This window comes from Melospiza melodia, chromosome 9, assembly GCF_035770615.1.
Source record: "Melospiza melodia melodia isolate bMelMel2 chromosome 9, bMelMel2.pri, whole genome shotgun sequence".
In the NCBI taxonomy this organism is placed as follows: domain Eukaryota; kingdom Metazoa; phylum Chordata; class Aves; order Passeriformes; family Passerellidae; genus Melospiza; species Melospiza melodia.
The window spans coordinates 15,994,759-16,015,540 of record NC_086202.1 but is presented as its reverse complement, the minus strand read 5'-3'; the positions used below and the strand labels follow the sequence as shown (position 1 = coordinate 16,015,540).

The following is a 20,782-nucleotide window of genomic DNA, read 5'->3' as shown; positions in this document are numbered from 1 at the left end:
AACTAAAACATAGTCTGATACAATAATTGTGCTTTTACTATTTTCTACATTTAATAGTGCAAAAAAAACCCATCAGTAGTTTACTCTTTAAAATATTCCTAACTCTAAAAATATTTCTGTTTGCAACTAGAAAATGCAGTAGCTGTTTTGCAAAAACGTGAGGTAAAATACTGAGGCCAAATTATAATGTTAATACTGTTTTTGTGGAACTGAATTATAAAATCAGCAGTTGTTTATACAACTGCAAGAAAAAAGCTTTAAAAGATCTTTTGCCAGGCATATTGGCAGCATATATGAAGCAAAGATAGTTAGTCCATTTGGAGCTCAAGCTGTACAGAAGTCAATGTGTGCTAGTAATTCTCTATGCTGGCTTGTTGGATATAGCACTTTACATCTGGGACACTCGAGAAAACTTTCATCAAGGCAGCTGGAATGTTTCAGGGGAGGACTTCTGTCATATGTGGTCAGCTTCTTGTCAAATACAGCTTGCAAGTCTTCTTGTGATTCCATATGTCCAGATTCCCGGAGTTTCTGGAAAAGGAGGAGCTTCACTGTAAGACTGGGACATGCATGCACTGATCAAACACTGTAGGAAAATATATTAAAGGCTTGATGGCACACAAGCCTTGGGTGTGTTACAGCACTAAGGATTGTGCCCTGTTCACCCACAATAAGTGTGAGTGGAAGCACATTGCATCTTTGTCATGGTGCAACAGACAAAACTGACTGAGACACTGATAGAGAGTACAGAGTGTTCCCTGCTCAGCACCCTGCCAGTTCTGGAGCTGCTGCTGCACTGCACCTGGGGAAACAGACATAAGGGATGCAGGGACACTTACTCAGCGTTTGAAACAAGATCCCAAAGCAAGAAGATGTGTGTTTTTACAAAATCCCTGACTGAATTCACCTGTGAGTTGAATATTCAGTACATACCAGGGGTTCCAGACGGGTTATTTTCTCCTTGGCCTTGCGCAGCTCCTTGAGAACATGGTTTAACTCAAGCTTCAGGTTGTGGCGATCAAGCTTCCCGTTCTCTAAGTCTGTGGTACATATTTGGATCTGGCAGCCCAACAAAGCGAGAACTTAAAGTCAAAGTTAGTATGAATTGGGAGGGATGTTCCCCATTTATATATTTAAAGCCAGTTTTGCTCTGCGATAACATATTAAAACGTGATTAAAAGGAAAATTTAAATGAAAAATTAAAAATTCTGCTGTTGCTTTCATTACAGTGAAATTCACATGTCCCCAGTTATTAAAATCTCCCTTAGAAGAGGTACAGTTATTTTGATTGGAGTGTGTTTCAATTTCAAATAAAGAAAATAGAAAATATGGCAATGCAATTATTTCTATAAGAATATCAAAAATATATTGCTAAACTTTAATTAGATGATTAGTTTTAGGATGTTTCCTGTGCCTTATCTGAGGCTTTGCCTGTTTAATAAGTGATTGTGGAGAAAAAAACATCAGGTTTGATCATACCCTCTTATCAGTACAAGGTTAAAGATTTTCCTCCTGACATGTCAAAATTTTTGAAAGCATCAAGAGATTATGTGCAATTGAATATTCATGTCTAGCATTACTTTATTTGATATACTAATAATTCTTAAATGTGAAGCTAGCCTAGAAAGACTCTGTGCCTAACACATTAAATATCAGCACTTTAGGACATAATTGTGTACCTGTTGTTCCAACAAAGCTATTCTTGTGTGTTCTGCCTCCTGTCTGAGCAATGATTTGCGAAGAAGCTGCACCTGCAAGGCAGATGAACACTTGTAACAAACAACATCCATATACAATAGTTAATAAGCTTAAAAAGAATTAATTTATAATGAGATGGAAGCAAACTCTTACATTCCAATGCCAACAGCAAATGTGTGCCTGTTATGCAAGAACCAAACTCAATTCAAATCATTACTTCCCCAAGGAAAACCCTTGGGAGAAATTATTATTGCACTGAGAAGGGGGAATACAGGATGTTGTTGTTAAAAAAAGAAAAAATGGAAGCCTGGTGATTGCCAGGATGCTGACAAAAATATACTCACAAAACCTATGTTTGTACTAACATGATATTTTATCTTAATAAAAACAAACAATGTGATTTTTTTTAAATAAGAGAACAAGTTTAAGAGAAAGTACTATACTATAATGATTAAGTAAATGCATACATTAAAATATTCTCTGCTTTCAGCATGTATCAACTTTTATGATAATGCTGTTGTTCAGCTTCAAAAAATAAAATAAAATAAAGTAAAGTAAAATAAAATAAAATAAAATAAAATAAAATAAAATAAAATAAAATAAAATAAAATAAAATAAAATAAAATAAAATAAAATAAAATAAAATAAAATAAAATAAAATAAAATAAACATATTTTAATCATTATTGACCAGTGAGAACCAGTCTGTCTTTAGAGAGCTTAAGTGTTGTTATGCTTTTGGCCTACTTTGGTGTCTAGTAAATTTTATTGTCATATTTCAAATATCAGTTGTATTTTAGCTGCCAGGTGACAGCAAATATTAGTGGTATTCCATAATTAGGAGCACATGATAAAATGATTTTTTAGCTTTCTTGTTCTCATTTACTATTAGTCTTAAGGATGAACTATATTAGAATCAATTCAGTATTTTCTCCCTTCTCTTTTGTGTCCCTTAAGACTAGGGAAATAAACTGATAAAGAAGTTTCATGTTTAAACAATTCAGTTTTAACCTCAAGGAATGAGTCTAGATCTATGTGAAGAACAGTTACCAGAGAGAGAGATGGTCCATTCTGATTAACTGTGAATTTTTCTCTCTCTTGATTCTTTGCTAATGATCTCAAACCTCCAAATCCACCCACTTACCTGACATAAAAGATCTTCAGACTTTTCTTTTTCTTCCCTGAGCTGTTCCTTGATAGTTTCATTTTCCTGTTCTAGTCTTTGTGCTTTCTCTTTCATTGTATTTTCATTTTCTTGAGTCTTCATTTCAGCACGCCGTTGTGACTGCAGTAAGGCATTTAAACTCATCATTTCCCCTTGTGTTTCTTGATATGTCTTTTTAAGTTCATTGAGCTCAGATCTCAGCTGGGTTATGGTGCGTCTTTCAGTCTCAGCATCTCTCTTAGCAGTCAGAAACAGCTGGTCACAGCATTCTTGCTTTTCCTCTTGTGGATGACCTTAATGAGTCAGAAATAATTGAGTTAGTAATGTGAAAAAAAAAAACCACTTAAAAATCAGAGCACTAAATCTTTAACTGCATTTTAAGGCTTATTAGTAGAAATTGACATAGTAGGCTATTGCACAGCTCAGATTAGAAGCAAACTTGGGTTGAAACAGCTTTCAGTATTATTAATACATTAAGTCTCCTTACCAATACACTCACTGTATATTGGTAGAAAACACAGTTCTTTTAAGGCCTCATGCATTATACTGACACATGGGAATCTGACCCAAAGCCAGGATTCCTAGTTCTATTTTTAGGCTCTTTAGCCAAGCTGCTGGCATTACTCCCTCCCCAGAGATACCCTTGGGGATGTAATAGATTCTACTTCAACCTTTTTGACCAAAGCCAGACCTTCCACTGTCTTTTGCAGACCATCTTTTAGTAGGCCATAATTTACTTCTAAAGAGTCAATAGAAAGGACTAGGACAGTTCTTTTGATTAATAAATGCTTGCTTCCTGGGTAGCAACTATTACTTAAACCAGGGTTAGAAAATTTCTGCTTCTAGACCCAAGAAAAGTTTAATAAGTAGGAAAAAATTAGGAGGCAGACTGCAAAAATTCAGGAGCAATACAAAATATATGTAGAAGCAGAATGAGGGAGGGAGAATTTCACGGGTTTTGCTGATTTTTGGCACTGGAAGTTTTGTTACTTTGATAATTTTCCTATTGAAGACTTACCCTAATTATTCAAAGTGTAATTTACTAGGGAGAGTTTCCTGCTTCAATGTTCTCCCTTCCCTCACGATGAACTAAGTCCTATCTTCTCATTAGCAAAACTTTATAGGGCAGTGACATCCTCAGAGAAAGGCTGAGTTTTTCCCCAGAAAAAGTTTTCATATATATATTTTCAACTTGTATAGCTAGGATTTCAATATATATATTTCAATATATGTATATTCATATATATATTTTCAACTTGGATTTCAGCTACTGCCTAGCTGCTTGAAGAGAGGAACTTGCTTACACCCTGACTTTAAGTCTCCTGGTTGCTCTTGTGGCAAAGTTTGACTGCAGTAACTCTGTGCAACATTTTCTGGTGAGCCGAGTCTGCCTCCCTCTAAAAATACTGTTCATAGATTTCTGAACAGCACCAAAACAAGCTTGTGATGATAGTTCAGTGTTTTCCAGAAAGAGTCAAGCAGCAATACAGAAACCAAGCCACTGCCCATGAATTACTCATGGCAAATCTGTGGGTATGCTCTTACTCCACACAATGTTTGTTCTGTTTAGTGAATTTACCTTGCAGGTCAGTTGCAGAATGTATGAAATCAATAATTTGGTAATAAGAAAAGCAAGTCAATGTCTTCTGGTTCTTCTGCTTAATATGAATTTAATTTTATTAATTCTGAGAGGTGTGCCTTATTGAGGAACTGCACAGCAAGGAAGTGAGCTGGAGGTGGCCAGATCTTTATTGTGAAACACTGCTTTGGAGAGGTGCCAAAAACTATCACAGGTTTTCTCGCCCTGTAACAACTGTTCAGCTGAGTAAAGAACATGGCAATCTTGAGTCATTTTTATAATATTTATTTTGAAAAAAGTAAATTTAAAAAAATCTGATCCACACCTAGCTAATAAATCCTTAATGCTTCCATTATGTCTACTGAAAGTGTACTTTGAAGGATGGGAGATGTACATCTATTTGCCTCAACACTTTCCACAAATAGAGAGGTTGCTAATAGAGTGTCAAGGCTGTTAAAACCATCTTTGAAGTGGATAAGAACAGGAAGTACTCTTGGTCAAGAAACATAGATAGATAACAGGAAGCAGAGGAATATTATTTAACCAAGTTTTACCATTAAGAAGCCAAAGCATTGAGAACAAAGTCTTGATTTTAAGTGTGCTAGAATTTGTTTTCAGAAAATTTAATTCCATAGATAATTATGGTTTGGGTCACTTGTGGGAGTAAAAATGAAGTTGATACCTTCTGAATTTGATTTAGATTCTTGCTGGCTAACTATTTCTGCCTTCTGTTCAAGTTCAAAGATCCTTCCAAGCAGCCCCCTGACATATGCTTCCCGTTGCTGGTCATACAGGAGCCACTGCTGATTTTTCTCAAGAGCCTTCATAAAAAGAAACATAAGAACAACAAAAACGTCTCTGGTAATTAGTCAGCTTTTAAAAGTATTTGTCTTATGTCTTCAAAATATTAGAAATTATTAAAGATATGCTAGATAAGTCTGCTGCAAATTGTAATCTATACAAAAAATAAATAAATCCATCTTCATTTGGAAAGTTAATTCAGGATGCTGAGCATAAGTTAAAACTGCAGCAATGGGAAAATTACTTAAAGAACAAAGGCTTTTATGAGTCATGCCTAGATTATGAAGAATTGACTTTTCAATCTCAAATATAAAATAACAGACCTTGAAAATGGAATAAAATAAAACTGTATCATTGCAACTTAATTTTTAAGAACAAGGACATGGATTTTTTAGCTGCTGGCTCATTGACTTATTCAGTTTGGAAGGGACCTTAGGAGGTTTCTAATCCAACCAGATGCTATCCCAAGCAGTACCAGGTTCCTAGAGGCTTCTGAGTTGTCAGCAACCACTTGGTTCTGATGTTCTAAGCAAGGTCTTTCAAAGATGATGGAAATCTTAATTTTTTCTTTTGCAAGTTTTTTGGTTTTTAAATTTAAATTAGTGCCTTCTCACAAAATCATTTTAGAGATTATATTTTAGAGAGAAACATACCCTCTGAGGTCCCATACTACCCAAAATGTACATGATGATAATTTACATTCTTCTGCATCTCAATACAGATGGTTGAAATTTACAGGAAACTTACATCTTTCAATTGTCTTTCAATTTCTGTGCTGTTTGTGGCAGCTTCCTGTGGACAAAGAACAACTTGTTAGTGTTGTTTAAAACAAATGGCTGAAACAGCAAAGCTACTCCTGTACTGCTATTAATCTCACATAAATAGCATAAGAATATTTTAAAAATTAAATCAAATGCATTTAAAAATTAAAACAGGTGTGCCTTTTGTGTTTAAAGATCTTTATAGTTGGTTGCTGGGTTTTTTTTTGAAGGATCCAAGTTATGTAGAAAGCCATTTCAGACATTTAAAACAGACTCTTCTTCAAAATATATGATAAAGATTTACATGAAATTTTTTCCATAAATTGCAATTTATGCAATTCATAGTTACATTAAAACATTTCCTAAGGAAACCATAATGTATTTTTTGCTGAACTGCTGTCTTGGAAGTCCTGAAGGGTGTTCTGCAAAGAGGTTTTGAAAAATGAAGATATTTAAGGGTATTATTTATGTACACAAGAAGAAGTAAATGGTTTTTTTCTATTTTTGTATCCTCATACATTTGACAATGACCCAGACATAGAGGAGGAGTTGGGGAAAGCCAGAGACCTTGATGCTTCTCTGGGATAACAAGAAGACTGTGAACATCTGGGAAATTGTGAAGGCCTGTCTGCAAGCACAAGGACAAAGTGCCTGATTTTCTGAGCCTGATCCCAGTACAGTGAGTATGACTTATGTACACATATGAGTAGGAGACTTCTTGAGAGCCATCTAAAACTGGAGAGCAGTTACAGCCACGTTTCTCCTATTCTGACACGTAACTTCTCTGCAGGATACAAAGTGGTTATGAAATTGTGTAGGTATATGTCAGAGGGAACTTCAGTGAGAAAAAAAATGCTCATTACTTCCCAAATCCAAACTACATTTTTTTCCTACATTTTTCTTTGGATCTTGGAACATGATTTACAACAGAATTTATAGCTGAAAAATACAGAACTTTGAATGCAATTATTAAACTTAAAAACTTCCTAATAAAAATAGGATTTCGAGACACTGAGCTTGTTTCTATGAACATCAGAGTCCTGCCTCAGTAAAAACTTTCTCAAAATTGTGTTATAAAACTGTTGTTTCCATTTCAGAGCTAGTATGCCACCTAGTAGTTTCAAGCAGCATTGCTAGACTTGTTTTCAAGTTCTCCAAGACATCCAGTAAACATCACTGTCCTCTGAATATAAATCAGTTACAATTTTAAAAGAAAACTATGGTTTTAAAGTAACACATATTTTGGTGGTTTAATGACAAAAATATCATGAAAACCTGTTGACTTAATACACACTTTAACACCACTAATGAAGTTCAAAGTGTCTTAAAATTTAAAATAAATACGTTGCATTTAAAGTGGTATTTCTCAGTAAACTGCATTATTGGAAGTACTATATATACATGTGTTACCATTCAAAAGTAGTAGATGAAGATATTCTGTTATGTGTTTGGCCATAGCAGAATTTCTAGAAATTGCTCAACTCCCGTGTGGAGTGGAGGGAACCAGCACCATCTGCAGGTCGAAAGCTGGAAAAGAAAGATTTGCAGCCGCCTATGTTTAGGCACGTGTACGTAAACAACTTCCCTGTGCCCCTCATGGAGTTACTAACGCATTTTCCAAAGATTATTAGAACAGAGCAGGGGTGGAAAAACAACTGTAGAATCCCAAATGGACTTTTAAACCCTGCCTAGGGTTGGCACCATATCTATTGACCACTTCATAATGAGAGGAGAAACCCATTATTCCTGTCCTCTGCCACATTGAAGAATTTACCATGTGTGATGCCATAGAAAGTAAAGACAATTAGTTTTAACAACTGAGACACAAATGAGGGTTCATAAGAACAGAGAGAAGAAAGATATTCTCATGACTGAAGCTGAATTAGGTGAGGAGCTTAGTTTGTCTTTATTAGTGCCCCATGTCTCTCAGCACTGCTGCCTTCTCACAGAGCACACAGATCTGAGAAGGGCACAGTGCCTGCCTAAGCAGCAGTGGAGCATCCCAGCAGTATCACAGGTCACACTACCAGTGTGTGACCTTGAGCTAGGGACCTTGAGTACAGCAGGAGAGAATTCCCTCCCCAGCTGTGCTGCCTGAAGTGTGTTCTCTGACTGTTCCTCATTTAGAGCTCGATCTGGATACCATCTCGTTTCATACAAGAATATTTCAGCATGCAACACAGCTTGTAAGAAAATTTTAAAAATATTCAGTTTTATAGCAGGTATTGGTGCTTAGTGGGCACAAAATCCAATTTGCAATTGCAATATTTCTTCAGTCCTTACCTGAAAAGTACCACTGGCTTCATTCTCAAGATCGGAGCATTTTGCCATGACTGCAGATAAATTACATTTTAACCTATTAATTTCTTCTGATAGAGAACAAAGTAACTGTTCTCTTCTTTCTGCTTCCTTTGTTTTTTCCTCTAGTTGATTTTGTAGGAAGGCCACTTCACTAGTCTTGGTTTTGGACCTAAGCTTGTCTTTCAGGTTTTGGATTTCTCTGTCCTTCTCTCCAAGAAGATGGTTGTATTTTTCTTTTTCTTTCTCAAGCAAAAGTATTTTCTAAATGAAACAGAATAAAAAAGTGTGTTAGTCTATGCATCAAATGCATTAGCAAGTACTTTGAGATTATCTGAGCAGCAGGGTCTAGTGGAAGGTGTTAGAACTAGGTGATCTTTAAGGTCTCTTCCTACCCATTCCATTCTATGACCTTATAATTCTATGATAAGAATATCTCACTTTCAAAGTTCTCTTAGCCTTTAATTAGCTGAGAAAATTGCTTATAACTCAAAGAAGACAATACTGGAGCGATCATCTGAAATATATCAAGTGATAGGAAAACCAGTCTGAAATAGACGAAACAAGGAGAGAATGCAAAGAACAAAGTTTCACAGGCTTGGTGTGTACTCAGTTTTGAATAAAGATCACTACAGTATATGACCCTAAAACAAAAGCAATACAAGAACTTCAAAACACTTCCAGCAAAGAGGTTGGTGCTACCTTTCTTAGTTTATTTCTTAGCATATTCGGTTGCAAGAGCCTTCTTGCAAATCTCATGACAGTGAGTTACAGAAGAGTTATAATAAAGCATTCGGGAGAAGGATCCTGTTTTCCATGTTATCTGGCCCTGTAGTTTCAAAATGTGTTTTAGCAGATATTTTCAACATGCACTCTTTTTCCAGTAGGCCTCCAGCACAGGTATTCATTACACATAATTAGTACTGCATTTAAGATGCCATGGGGCTCTGCATGGACATCAGATGTGATAGCATTTAATTCTGCTGAGAAAGGCTCATGTTGAAATCTTGCATGTTGACATCATCATTAGAAAGAAAAACTGAAAGCAAGTGATTTTGAGAGAGCCTCAATTAGGGAGTGGTTGAACACCACCACTCACTGAAAATAGCGACACCAAAGACTATCCGGTGTATCTAACACGATGATGATTTTGCACCTGTTTTTCCTAGTTTATAGGAAACCAGTATCAAGTAACCAACACTGAGCCGACAGCAAACACCAAGAGAATCAGCAAATACACAGAGGAATCTAGCCAGAGCTGTGCATGAGCTGCCCAGCCACAGCTCATCCTTGGCTTAGGACTTCTCAACTGACGTTGTGGCACAGACACATGGCAAGCCCTTTCATTAAAAAGAGTGGCCTAGAAATATTAATATGCCTAGTCCACATGAGTTGTATTCTTTTCTAGAGTCCATCTAAAGTTTCCCTGTCCTTCTGGGAAGCCTGACAGGCTGTGACTAGGTCACCTAATAAGTCTTGAAATTCTCTCTCTGCAACCACAGGTTTACCTCAAGTGGAACAGTCATATAGATATAGAGATGCTTCCGTACCTTTCAGTGTCTTAGTTTCTGCTCTTTAGATGCAATGGGAGAATAATGTAATGACCCAATTCAGTTCCATTTACCTATAGCTGAGTGGAGCTTGACAATTCAATTCAAACAAACACTCTGCGCTTTTTGTCATGTTCTTAATCAAATGTTTTCAAACGTTAAGCTCTTTGCAGGAAGTGCTTAAAAGCCTTCTCTGCGATGTGTTCCATTGGACACATTTGGACAAGTCAAGTCTTAATGGACTAACTGGCACCTGTGGCCTCAAGTCTTTGTATTTACCAGCCTTGTCAGATGAGTGTGATTTTATTAGCTCAGCTGTCATTGAAAAATACCTGAGAATGAAAGTGTGAAACTAAAAGTTTGTCTGGACTAACAACACTAAACCAGTTGTGACATCAGAATTTCTGAGAGGAAAGGTGAGGCTCCTGCTGCCGAGTGCCGTACCCGTGGGACGCGGCCCGCGCTGGCTCGGGGAGAGCCCGGCTCACCTGCAGGAGCTCGCTCCTCTCCGGCTCCGTCATTCTGCCTTTGCCCGTGGCCAACTCCTCCATGGACCTCCGCGGGGCAGCGCCCTCCCGCTTCCCCTTCTCGAGCCCACCGTCAGCTCTGGAGCTGCCCAGCTTCAGGCCCCCCTTGCCAATAATTCGATCTATGGCGGTCTTGGCGTTCATGTCTAGGCGCCTGTACAAACCGAACGAGGCGCTACGGAACAGCGGTTCCTTCTAGCGGGCAGGACAAGGCTTCCGACAGCTGGAGGCGAGTGCAGGCGGCGCGGACCTTCCCGGCTCCCGCGGGGCTCAGAGGGGCCGCGAGTCACGGTGCGGGGCACGGCCCGGTGCGGGGCACGGCTCGGCGGCGGCTCCGTCCGGCCCCGGCCCGTGCCGCTTCCGGGAGTTTGAATCCCGCGGCTCGGGGCCGTCACTTCCGGGGTTTCCGGATGGTGCCCGCGGGCGGCGGCGGCAGGGGCGGTGTCCCCTCGTGTCGCCGCCCGGGCGGTGCCGTCCCTACCCGGGGCTGCCAGGCGCGGCGGTGCTGGGCCAGCAGCGGCGGGCGGCCGGTGGGTGGAGCGGGGCGCCGTGGTGCTCGGGCCGAGCCTGCAGGGCCCTCTCAGTGCTGTCTCTTACGTGTCTGTGTCCTCGTTCCTCCCTGAACATGTGGGGTTTTTCTTCTCCTCTCCATCTACCCCAAATCTAATAATTTTAGAAATTACAAAGTAAGCTAGGTCTTGTGTGACCGTGTAAAAGCTAGGCTGAACCGCGCTCGCTTGTGACTCCTTTTGCTGCCTCTTGCTGGCTTCCCCTCTCCTCTCTCCTTGGGGACACGCGTGGCAGTGGCAGCGGGAACCACTCGGGTTTTTACCTCTGTTCACAGCTGAGAAAAACTCAGGCTGAGCACGGGGGAGCTCAAAGCTCCTGTGCTTGCAATGTAAATGTTACCTAGGTCATGTTACCGCAGTGTTTGTGCACGTGTTTAAGACAAAACATTCATATGCTTCCAAACTGTACAGACTCTTGTCACTTTTAATTTATTTTTTGCACGCATTTCCTTAATACTTCCAAATTTTTAGTTATGGATACATATTTCAAGAATTCTACTATAAATCTATTATATCCAGGACGTTCCATGAGGAAGCCGCAGTGTCGTTCCAGAATCCAACAGGAGGGGGAGGACTCGCACTGTTTTTTGGGATCATCGCCAGTTTCTGACTAGGCTGGCGCGGAGACAAACCAAAAGCATTTGCCAACAATGAAGTTCTCAAAATTAGGGGGGAAAATATAAACTATTGTGGAATTTCATACCTTGGTGTACGGAGAGGCAGATGCTGTTTAGATCGAGTTCTAGAGTCGCGCTTAATGTTGATGGTACTTAACAGTTAACTCTAGCCTTGGTTTCTGACGAGAGATTTATCACGCAGTTTAAGAATAAAAGCAGCAACAAGAAGGTTTTTGCAGGATTAAACAGGATCCCGTTACGGGATTTCACTAGCGAGAGCTCTTTCTGTGCAGCACGACAGACCCTGGTGTCAATTTACAGGACTGGTTTTTCCCACAGCTTTGAGCAACTAGTCCGTCATAGATCCACCCATAGACGACCTCCTTTGCTGTAAACCAGTAATTCCCTGCCTCCTCTTCCTGCTAGCATTTCAGTCCAGAAGGACTGTGAAACTGAAGATTTAATTCCTTCGGTAGTAGTCAACATTTAGGGAAGAGGGAAACAATGCTTCGGGTGATTGTGGAATGTGCTACCAATATCCCTAAAACCAAGTTTGGGAAACCAGATCCTATCGTTTCTGTTATTTTTAAAGGTAAGCAAAACTGACATAAATGTAGCCAGGGAAGAAGTTTTGTAAAAGCTAGTGCCCTTTGTAAGTATCTGAAAATCTGGGAAATCATGTTTTCCTGGAATTACATCTGATGTAATTTTAGGGAAGACTTTTTAATTAGAGACAGGAGTTACCTGAATGAAGTTTGAACTGGGTGGAGCACATTGGACTGTTCTGAGCAGCTGTGCTTCTGTTTCAGGATCCACATTTTACAAGCTTTTCCAAAGGATTAACCTGTTGCTTTAAAAACAAATCTAATTCCGTGAATGAACCTACTTTTAATTCTGGTATTGAAGATTACCTTGTTTTCCATCTGAAAAATCATTCCTGTCTTGATTACTTTGAACAGGCACTGCTCACTGTCACACACATACAATAAAAATGTGATTTATTTGTGTTACAAGTAGTATACTGAAATAGCAGTAGTACTATTTTGGAAGGTATTTGATTTTGTTTGAGTTTGGTTTGGGGTTTTTTTTGGTTGTTGTTTTTGGGGTTTTTTTCACAAACAGAATTGCACATCAAAATTTTGCCTGTTGAGATTATCTAATTACAAGATTATGGAAGGAAACTGTAGTTTTCACTTTCGTTGCTCATCAGTTATATATAGAAGAAGGAGAAGATTGTGATAAAGCATTTATATGTAAAGCTAAATATGTTTTAGATGTACTTTACTTGTTGCCAACATTACCTCACTTGGCTGGACTAGAGGAACTTGATTTCTAGTATTGATTTGTTTTTAAGGTGCCAAAACCTTTAAGCAATTTTGGATCATGTAATACATCAAACCAAACTGTGACAAACAGGCACCTTATCTCCTGGTGACCTGGTTTCCTAACTGTGCACTGAAATCCAAGTGCTGTTTTAAAGTGTGAAAAATCCTTGGATTTTGGAGTTTGTCACCTTTAGAAACCAAATCTGAAATCATGACAGCTGCAGGATGAAAAAGGATGAGGCACTGCACATGCAGAATCTTAACTTTCAAAGTAACAAGTTTTCAGATACATTTATTTCAGCATCAGAAAGATGTGAAATCATTCCATTTGCTTTAGTTTCCTCCTTTTTCTGAAGGTTTATCTTTTTTTTTTTTACCCACCCTGTATTAGAAAAAGTGGCAGAGCCTGTCTCAGTAGTTTTTGGAACTTCATAATTGTTAAAATATGATTTTACTTGCCCTGCAAAAAGTGAATATACTGTCATTTCTCTGGTTTGTTTCACATTCTGCTACTTCTTAAGTATCCATTTTCTTTTTCCAGTTCCTTTTCTCTCTTTGCTTTCCTGCCAGTTTTGCCTTTCTGTGTTGCCTCTGTTCCTGCAGTTTTCAGACTCCAGAGCTGGTTTATGCCTTCCCTTCTTTATGCTTAAATGTCTGGTTTTTCCCCTCCTTGCAAACTTCTGTGTGCTCTAATGCAGTTCACTTTTACCTAGTAAATAGAAAATACAGATTTTTTTTCTTCATTGCTTGATTTGTTTTTCAGTCCTTCAGTTATCCAAAGACAGGAATTGGACAACAGACATTAAAGGAATGAATTCATATTTATGCTTTATGTACTAGAATTGGGATTTTTAATGTTCCCAAATATGCTTAACCAGTGCCAGCTTCATAATTATGACAGATTTTTAGTGGGATATTTAATTTCTCATTATCCTGCCACTTCTGTTTATGTGATTTTACTACATACCAACAGTCTGGTTTTTTGCTTCCTGTCCAGAGTGATTCAAGTGGGACAGAAAATATCAGGCTTTTACCAGCTATTAAGCAGCTCTGATTTAATTTGTAAGTGGAGTGCCTGCTACCCAGTGCAAGGACAGAGTCATATCTGAAATATGTTTGACTTCTAGCTGTTTATGTTTATAGATGGTTTTTTATATACACTGCTGGTTTCCCCCTCACCCTGTTGATGTGTGGAGATAGGAAACCAATCTTATTTTGGGAAGAGTATGTCAAAGGGCATTAATCTTTAACTTTAGTCCCTACCCAGTGTAAATCCTGGGGGACATAAAAAGCACATTTGGGAGTGCATATTCTAGACTGGGAAAAACTTAAGCATTAGCAGGACTATGGCCATGGTCCTGCAGGACATTTTAATGTTCTTGTTTGACTCTGGAGTATTCTTGGTGAAGTCTTAGTGAACAGTACTCATTGACAGAAAATTGCTGTGGAAGTTGGCATTTCATTAGAACACTATTTGGTCAAATTTTGATTTACAGGGCCTTTGTTGATGTCAGGTTCAGTAAATTTAATCCTCCCATGGAAACACAGTCTTTCAGTCTCAGACCTTTACAGACATTCTGTGAAGAGAAAAATAATGATCCTGCAATTGTTAGTATCAAAGGACTGCAAATGTTTTATATGTTAAGACATGTAAGTCAATATGGTTTCATCTATGAATAGAATAGATTTAATCCAATTTTTTTAAACTAAGCTGGCTACAGAATAGGCAGTTAATGTAATTGTTACAGTGATATCTATTAGCTGCATATTAGGAGGAAATAGGCAGCTGTTTTAGTTCTGATATAGCAGAGGAGTTTTGTGCAAGCATTTCCCTTTTTTTTAAAAACACATTTATGTCCAGTCCAATGGGATGGAACTTTTATTTACTTTAAGAAAAGCTCACAGTTCAAAGAGAACTACACCCTGAGAGTAAACGAGTATCGCTATCTGGAACTGGGTGCTGCTCTTGCAGAATTCTGAGTTTTTTACTCAACATGAGACAATTTGTTGGTCAAATTACCATGAAAAACTGCAATTTGCTAAACTGGCACTAAATGATAATGATTAAATCAGTATAATCATTTTGGTTTGTTAGATTCTTGTCTCACTGTGTAAAAATGAATTCAATTGCTTGTATGGGCAGTCAATGCTGGGATATTTAGTACTTTGATCATTTATTTTGGCTGCCTCATTCCACTTTATGCAGGGAAAACTGAGGTGAAATGGCATTTAATTTGATTAATCCAACTTGATTCAATCTGTGCTTAATCTAAGAGCTTTTCAACAGGACTGCAGGCCTGCAGTAGTTCAAAACTATTTTAGTTTATATTTAAGTGTGTGGAAGAAAATAGTTTAATAGAAAATAGTTAAACTGGATATAAATTTTCTGTTTTGCAGATAGTTAAATTATCTACATTTAATTTCAGGGTTTTGGAGGTCTGCCCATTTGGTCCTGCAGTTGCTGCCATCATGCAATCTTAATTCTCCTTTGACAAAAGTTTTATGGGATACCTAGTTAACAGAAATATGATACTGTCTTAAATCTTAGACTTAGGACTGTTGTAAAAGATAATGTTTGCTTCTGCTATTCCCCATCTGCTCATGTTGATAAAATTGCTAGTTATAATAGAAAAAAAATTAAGATGGAAACATTAAGTGTTTTGCTATTCTGTAATATTTTTAATGATGAACAGTTATTGTTTAAACAGCTCATCTTAATTTTTTTTTTGGACACTGAGCAATTAAATTCTTATTACAGTCTTTTCCACCCAAGAATATTAACTAACATGTTATATTATAAGGTAGTATGGTGCCTCCATCAAGATTAAGTAAATAATGATTTCTTCTACAGTGCCACAGTTACTGTAGCTAGTTTTTAAAGAAACAAGTATAGCGTGTTTTATCTGTATCCCTTATAATTTCTTTTTTCATGGTAAGGTCACACAAGAAATGGTGACTGGCCCTATTGCACAATTTATCCTGATGTGGTTTAGTCTTGGTTGCTATAGCTGCAATCATTTCCAGCAGAGGAAAACAGCCTGAGGAGCTGAAACTTTTGTGAGCTCCTGGAATAACTGAGCAATCCACCTCACCCGCTGTGGCAACGGGGTTTTTGATTGGAAGAAGAAAGAGCTTTGCCAAGAGCTTAAAACAAATATCACCACCACCCAGTGCATTAAAATACCGATAAAAGTGTCATAAAAAGGAAGTCAGTAAAGAGACAGGAATATATGCAAAGTATTTCCTTGAGGAATGGGAGTGTTGTACTCTGACTAAAATTACAACTAAAACCCAAAGTAAGCTGTGCTTCCCAGTGTTTTTTCATCCAGCTTTCACAGAGATGCAGAACAGAAAAAGGTGCTTTTCTCAATGTAATCTAGAATATGCATATTAGTGGAAACATAAATCTTGCTTTTGTGAAAATGGATAATTCAGAGTGGAAAATTTAGCACCTTGTTAAGAGTTGTTCTGACTGTTGCTCAAACCAGAACTCAGAGTTACATTTTAGCTTAGGCAGGGATCATAGGACTTTTATCCATTAGTTCCATCAGGATCAGGTCTGTAATTTACTATCCTTTTTACAAACAGCTGTAACTGTTCCTTTTTTTCACGGCAGTGAAAACATCTTTTCATCTCCCATCTTCTAGAGGGACTTGGAATATCCCTGCCCAACCCCAGTTATTCTGGGATCGCCAGTTTTGAAAATGCTTTGTCTCCTATTAGATAGCATAAAGTTGAATTTCTCTCACTAGTTTGGTAATTAGTGCTTTCTTCTGCAAAATGTCAGGCAGAACATGTCAAAATGTCAAAATGTATGGTATGTTATGAAAGCACTTTGTCCTACAATGTGAGTCAATATCCTGTATGAATTGTAGACAATTCCTGTTACATAAATGGGAGTCAGTTCTTGTAATTTGCAGCATGGGCTGATTTTTTCAGTACATCCCATTCTCATCCAATAAAAGGGCCACCACAGTCAGCAAGCCTGACCAGTGGGTATATGAACTTGCCCATTTAGCATATCTTTACTCTTGCTTCCCAGGCTAAGTACAGTCACAACTTCAAATACCAAAAATGCATTTATCTTTACTGGAGTCTTTAAAGACGTGGAGTGTGTCTAAAGATTGGACTTCTTGTGCTGGCTGAGCATTTTGGAGATGAGCAGCTGCTTTACACCCTGCACTTAAATGTGCTTGTTATCTCTAATATATGCAATCTCTGTTTAAAGAGCTATGTGTCTGTCTGTGCTCTTTTGTGCTTCTGAGTGTCAAAAGACTTGTCCTCCATTGGAGCTAAATATTGTAACTGAACAGGAAAAATAATGCCAAGCTATGTTTAATCCCATATTCTACATCCCTTATTCTCATGATTTGTAGCTTGCCCAACTGCAAATTTTACCATGAACTATAGAAAATTTGCAATTTTTGTAGTTTTTAGGCTAATTTTTAGTTAAGTTCAGTGAAGTCCTATCTACATAACCTCTGGAAACCCCTTTTTCAGGAAGGATTGCATTTCCTCTTACATACATGCATATTTCTTCTAATATTTGCTCTTTAAACCAGACAGTGCTGACATTGTAAGCATATCTCCTTAAGAATTTTTTTCAATGTGATTTTATTCCAGAGCTAAACATTCCAAAATATTTTGTAACTCAAATATGGTACATATGTTACACATTTTCTCTACTACTTTCAAAAGTAGTGCTTTACTGCTATCACTTAGAGGTTACTGTTTGGTTTGATATCTCCAAGTCTTTTAGTCTGTCTTTTTTCATCATTATTGAAGGTGAAGCTAAGGGTCATAAAAGGTTGCAAAATCTAAATATTTATTTTGCTTTTTGGAAATACAGCTAGCTGTGGTTAAACAAAACAATAAAAAGCCTCAACTACTAAAATTGCCCAGGGGACTTCTTGATTGTAAAACGTGCAACTTCTGGAAGAGGTAAAAACAATTGGAACATTTGGTTTTAAGTTCAAACCTTCTTTAGAAAAGGGAAAGGAAAAAATATTATTATTTTGTAGTGCTTTAGCAAAAACAATCATGCTTTGTTTGTATTTGCAGATGAAAAAAAGAAAACAAAGAAAATTGAAAATGAACTCAATCCTGTTTGGAATGAGGTAATGTTTTTTAAAATAAATCCTTGGTCATTTCAAGACCATGCTTGTAAAGTCATTAAGTCAGTTTCAGCAGCTGAGCAGGTTGTTGGAAAGGGATCTGGTGCAATGTGTTCTGTCAAGGTGTTAGTAAATGCAGCTGAATGGATTCATCTTGCACCATATATTACAATTCATTAGCAATGTGTTAATGTACAATTAGATGGATAGCTGATGAGTTTTGGCCTGGTTTTGTTCCCACTTTCTTTCCATCAAAATGATACTCCGCCATTGTTTAGCCAAGTGCATGGGAATGTAATGGGATCATTTATTATGTACCAGGAAAAACCATACAGAATTAAAAGGAATTATGTATTGACAGTCCTCATGGTTTATTTGTAGGCCTAGTCTTATGTTGCATCTTCAGGAATATTTTTCTTGGGGAAAATGTTTTCTTCACAGTGTTTTTTCACAAAGATAAATGAAAGTTAAAGATTTTTCTTACATTTTGTAATTAGAATTATAACAAAAGGGAACACACAACTATTTGTTTAAATTCAATAGCAACTTAGTTCAGCCAATATTGGAGAGGAATGACAAGACAATATGTATGTTAATGTAAGGAAGTGGAACTGCAAAAGAAATGATGAGTCACAATTAAACAATTTAATTTTGCTATTGTTGCTAGTAATTAGCAAATCAAATACATGCTATGAGCTTTTTTTACTTTACTTTCACAAATGTAAGCTGGATTTGGTCTCTCACTAAATGCAAAATTTATTTCTGAATAATTTTATTGTATCTGCTACTCTGCTGGTAATTTTTACATAACTTGTCATTATAATTTGGGTTTGGTCTTATTTTTTTTTTTGTTCAGATTGTTGAATTTGACTTGAAAGGAATTGCTCTGGATAATTCATCTTCCCTAACAATTATTGTGAAGGATTTTGAAACAATTGGACAAAACAAGTATGTTCCTTCTTTCCCTCTCCCTACCCTCCCCCACCCCAGTATTAAACACAACTTTCAATACTGAAGTACAGGGGGAAAATGGAACTGATAGCTGGTCTTTGCTGTGCTCTCTCTTTTCTGTCAATGCCAAGTAGTGTTCTCTGTTGCTATTCTGAAGGGAAGTATGATCATGTCATCTTTTCTTTTTTTCATGGCAGATTTCATGTCTCAGGCAAACATTCATGTTTACTCATAGTAGCCCAACTCCATTGTTAGCTTTTCTTTACTACTCTCTACCTCCTCCCAATATGTGGATCCTGGTTTTTACACTCTAAAGCTCTGTCATAAAACACTCTACAGCTCTGTCATAAAATCAGTGTGAATCAAGCCAGTGCCCTCAGGTCTCTCATTCTTGAGATTCCTGCAGATCAGTTAGGCAGGAATATATTGCATGCCTCTGACTTTAGGGAGATCTCAAAAGTTGAGATAGGAAAGCTTATCAGTAGTCAGACTTTTGTAATGGACTTTATAATGTATCAAAAAGTAAAGTGATTATCTGAAGCACCTGAAATGTTTCACTCTGTACATGGGTTCAAAGTTAAGCAGTCATGTGGCTGGTTTTCTTCAAACTGTATTTTAAAATATCATCTAGACTCATATTTATAACTCTTAACCCCCAGTTTGTGCAAATGCCTATTTTTGGGTTTATGCACAGAAAGTTGTTTGTACCAAAGCCAGAGTAGTACCTTCAAAGTAATGCTCTTTGCAAATAGATCCTCTATAACTTCCACACATTTGCAATGTGTGATGAGTTTGGAAGGGATATTGGCAGGGAAACAGGATAAGGGGGTGAGAAGTGAGAAACACATGAGCAGGCATCCTGAATTTAACATGATAATAGGAAAGAGCATCTTGTAGTTCTTTTAAAGATGCAGAGCACTGTAACAACAGAAGAGATTTGGTATTTATGAACATTCACATTTAGATGAAAGAGTGCATGAAAGGAGGGAATGTGGAATAAGTTTCTCACCTAGCAATTGCATGCATGCATAACCTGTATTTCTCTAGAATTACTGATTCTATTTCCTGATTTGGAGAGAGATTTAGGACTACTATATCAAAGACTTGCTGCTTTTTCATGGTATCCTCTTTTAATACTCAAGAAAAAGTCAATAGATACATGTCTGAAGTGCTGCAGCGTTTCAAAACAGTGCTCAGTGGAAGAGTGTGCAAATAACACGCCCATGGTTTATCTGCATGCTAGTGCAGGATTGGGAAGGTGGAGCACAGAGCCTATCTAAGGTCCTTACTATGGAGAGCTACTCTAATGACAGTTTAAGAAACCCAGTGTTTGCTTTTGACATTGACAAGTAGACCAATTAGCTTGGGAGCTGTGTTAGGTGTCTAAGCTAAGTGGGATTTGAGTTGAAATCAACAGTCTTCCCTTTAGAGATTCATGGGTTTATATATTTTCTTTAAAAATCTAGATTTAATTTGGATTTAGTTTTTGAGTGTAAAGAGCGTGTCTAGGGGCCTCTGTTGCCCGAGAACAAGCAATGAGAAGAACCCACACCATTTCTTTGGCTCTATTTTCTTTCCTCTGAAGGAAAATAAGCAGTGAGGATTGCTGTTGTTGCATTCAAAGTAGTGACAACTTTTTCTGAAATGTTTTGCTACTGTCTGTCTATAGCCATAGGCAGAGCCCTGTGTTTCTCAGGCCAGCCTCCCTCTGTGCTGCTCACTCCCAGAGCCCCTGGCCAGCACACTCTGCTGGCCCATGCTCTTTAGTCCTGACTAGTTGCAGACACCTGCTCTGTTCCTAGGCCCAAGAAGTGACTACAGAACCTGT

General features: G+C 37.8%; 2 protein-coding genes across 5 annotated transcripts in view; one reads left to right on the top strand and one right to left on the bottom strand.

The window, feature by feature from the left end:
* Positions 1-150: 150 nt before the first annotated feature.
* CEP55 (centrosomal protein 55) lies at positions 151-10,522 on the bottom strand. Its single transcript, XM_063162842.1, has 8 exons — positions 10,340-10,522; positions 8,287-8,565; positions 5,990-6,034; positions 5,124-5,262; positions 2,842-3,155; positions 1,680-1,751; positions 934-1,059; positions 151-531 (listed from the first exon to the last, which is right to left on the bottom strand). The coding sequence occupies exons 1-8, from the start codon at positions 10,520-10,522 to the stop codon at positions 325-327; spliced, it is 1,365 nt and encodes a 454-aa protein (XP_063018912.1). The 3' UTR covers positions 151-324.
* Positions 10,523-11,944: 1,422 nt separating this feature from the next.
* Positions 11,945-20,782, top strand: part of MYOF (myoferlin) — a 61,614-nt gene continuing 52,776 nt past the window's right edge. For 3 of the 4 annotated variants that reach the window (XM_063163499.1, XM_063163498.1, XM_063163497.1), the window contains exons 1-3: positions 11,949-12,156; positions 17,951-18,006; positions 18,860-18,951. In XM_063163499.1, coding sequence (XP_063019569.1) covers positions 12,069-12,156; positions 17,951-18,006; positions 18,860-18,951 — 236 coding nt within the window. In that variant the 5' untranslated portion in view covers positions 11,949-12,068. Of the gene's footprint in view, positions 12,157-17,950; positions 18,007-18,859; positions 18,952-20,782 lie in introns of all 4 variants that reach the window. The other variant, XM_063163500.1, reaches the window with a different exon arrangement.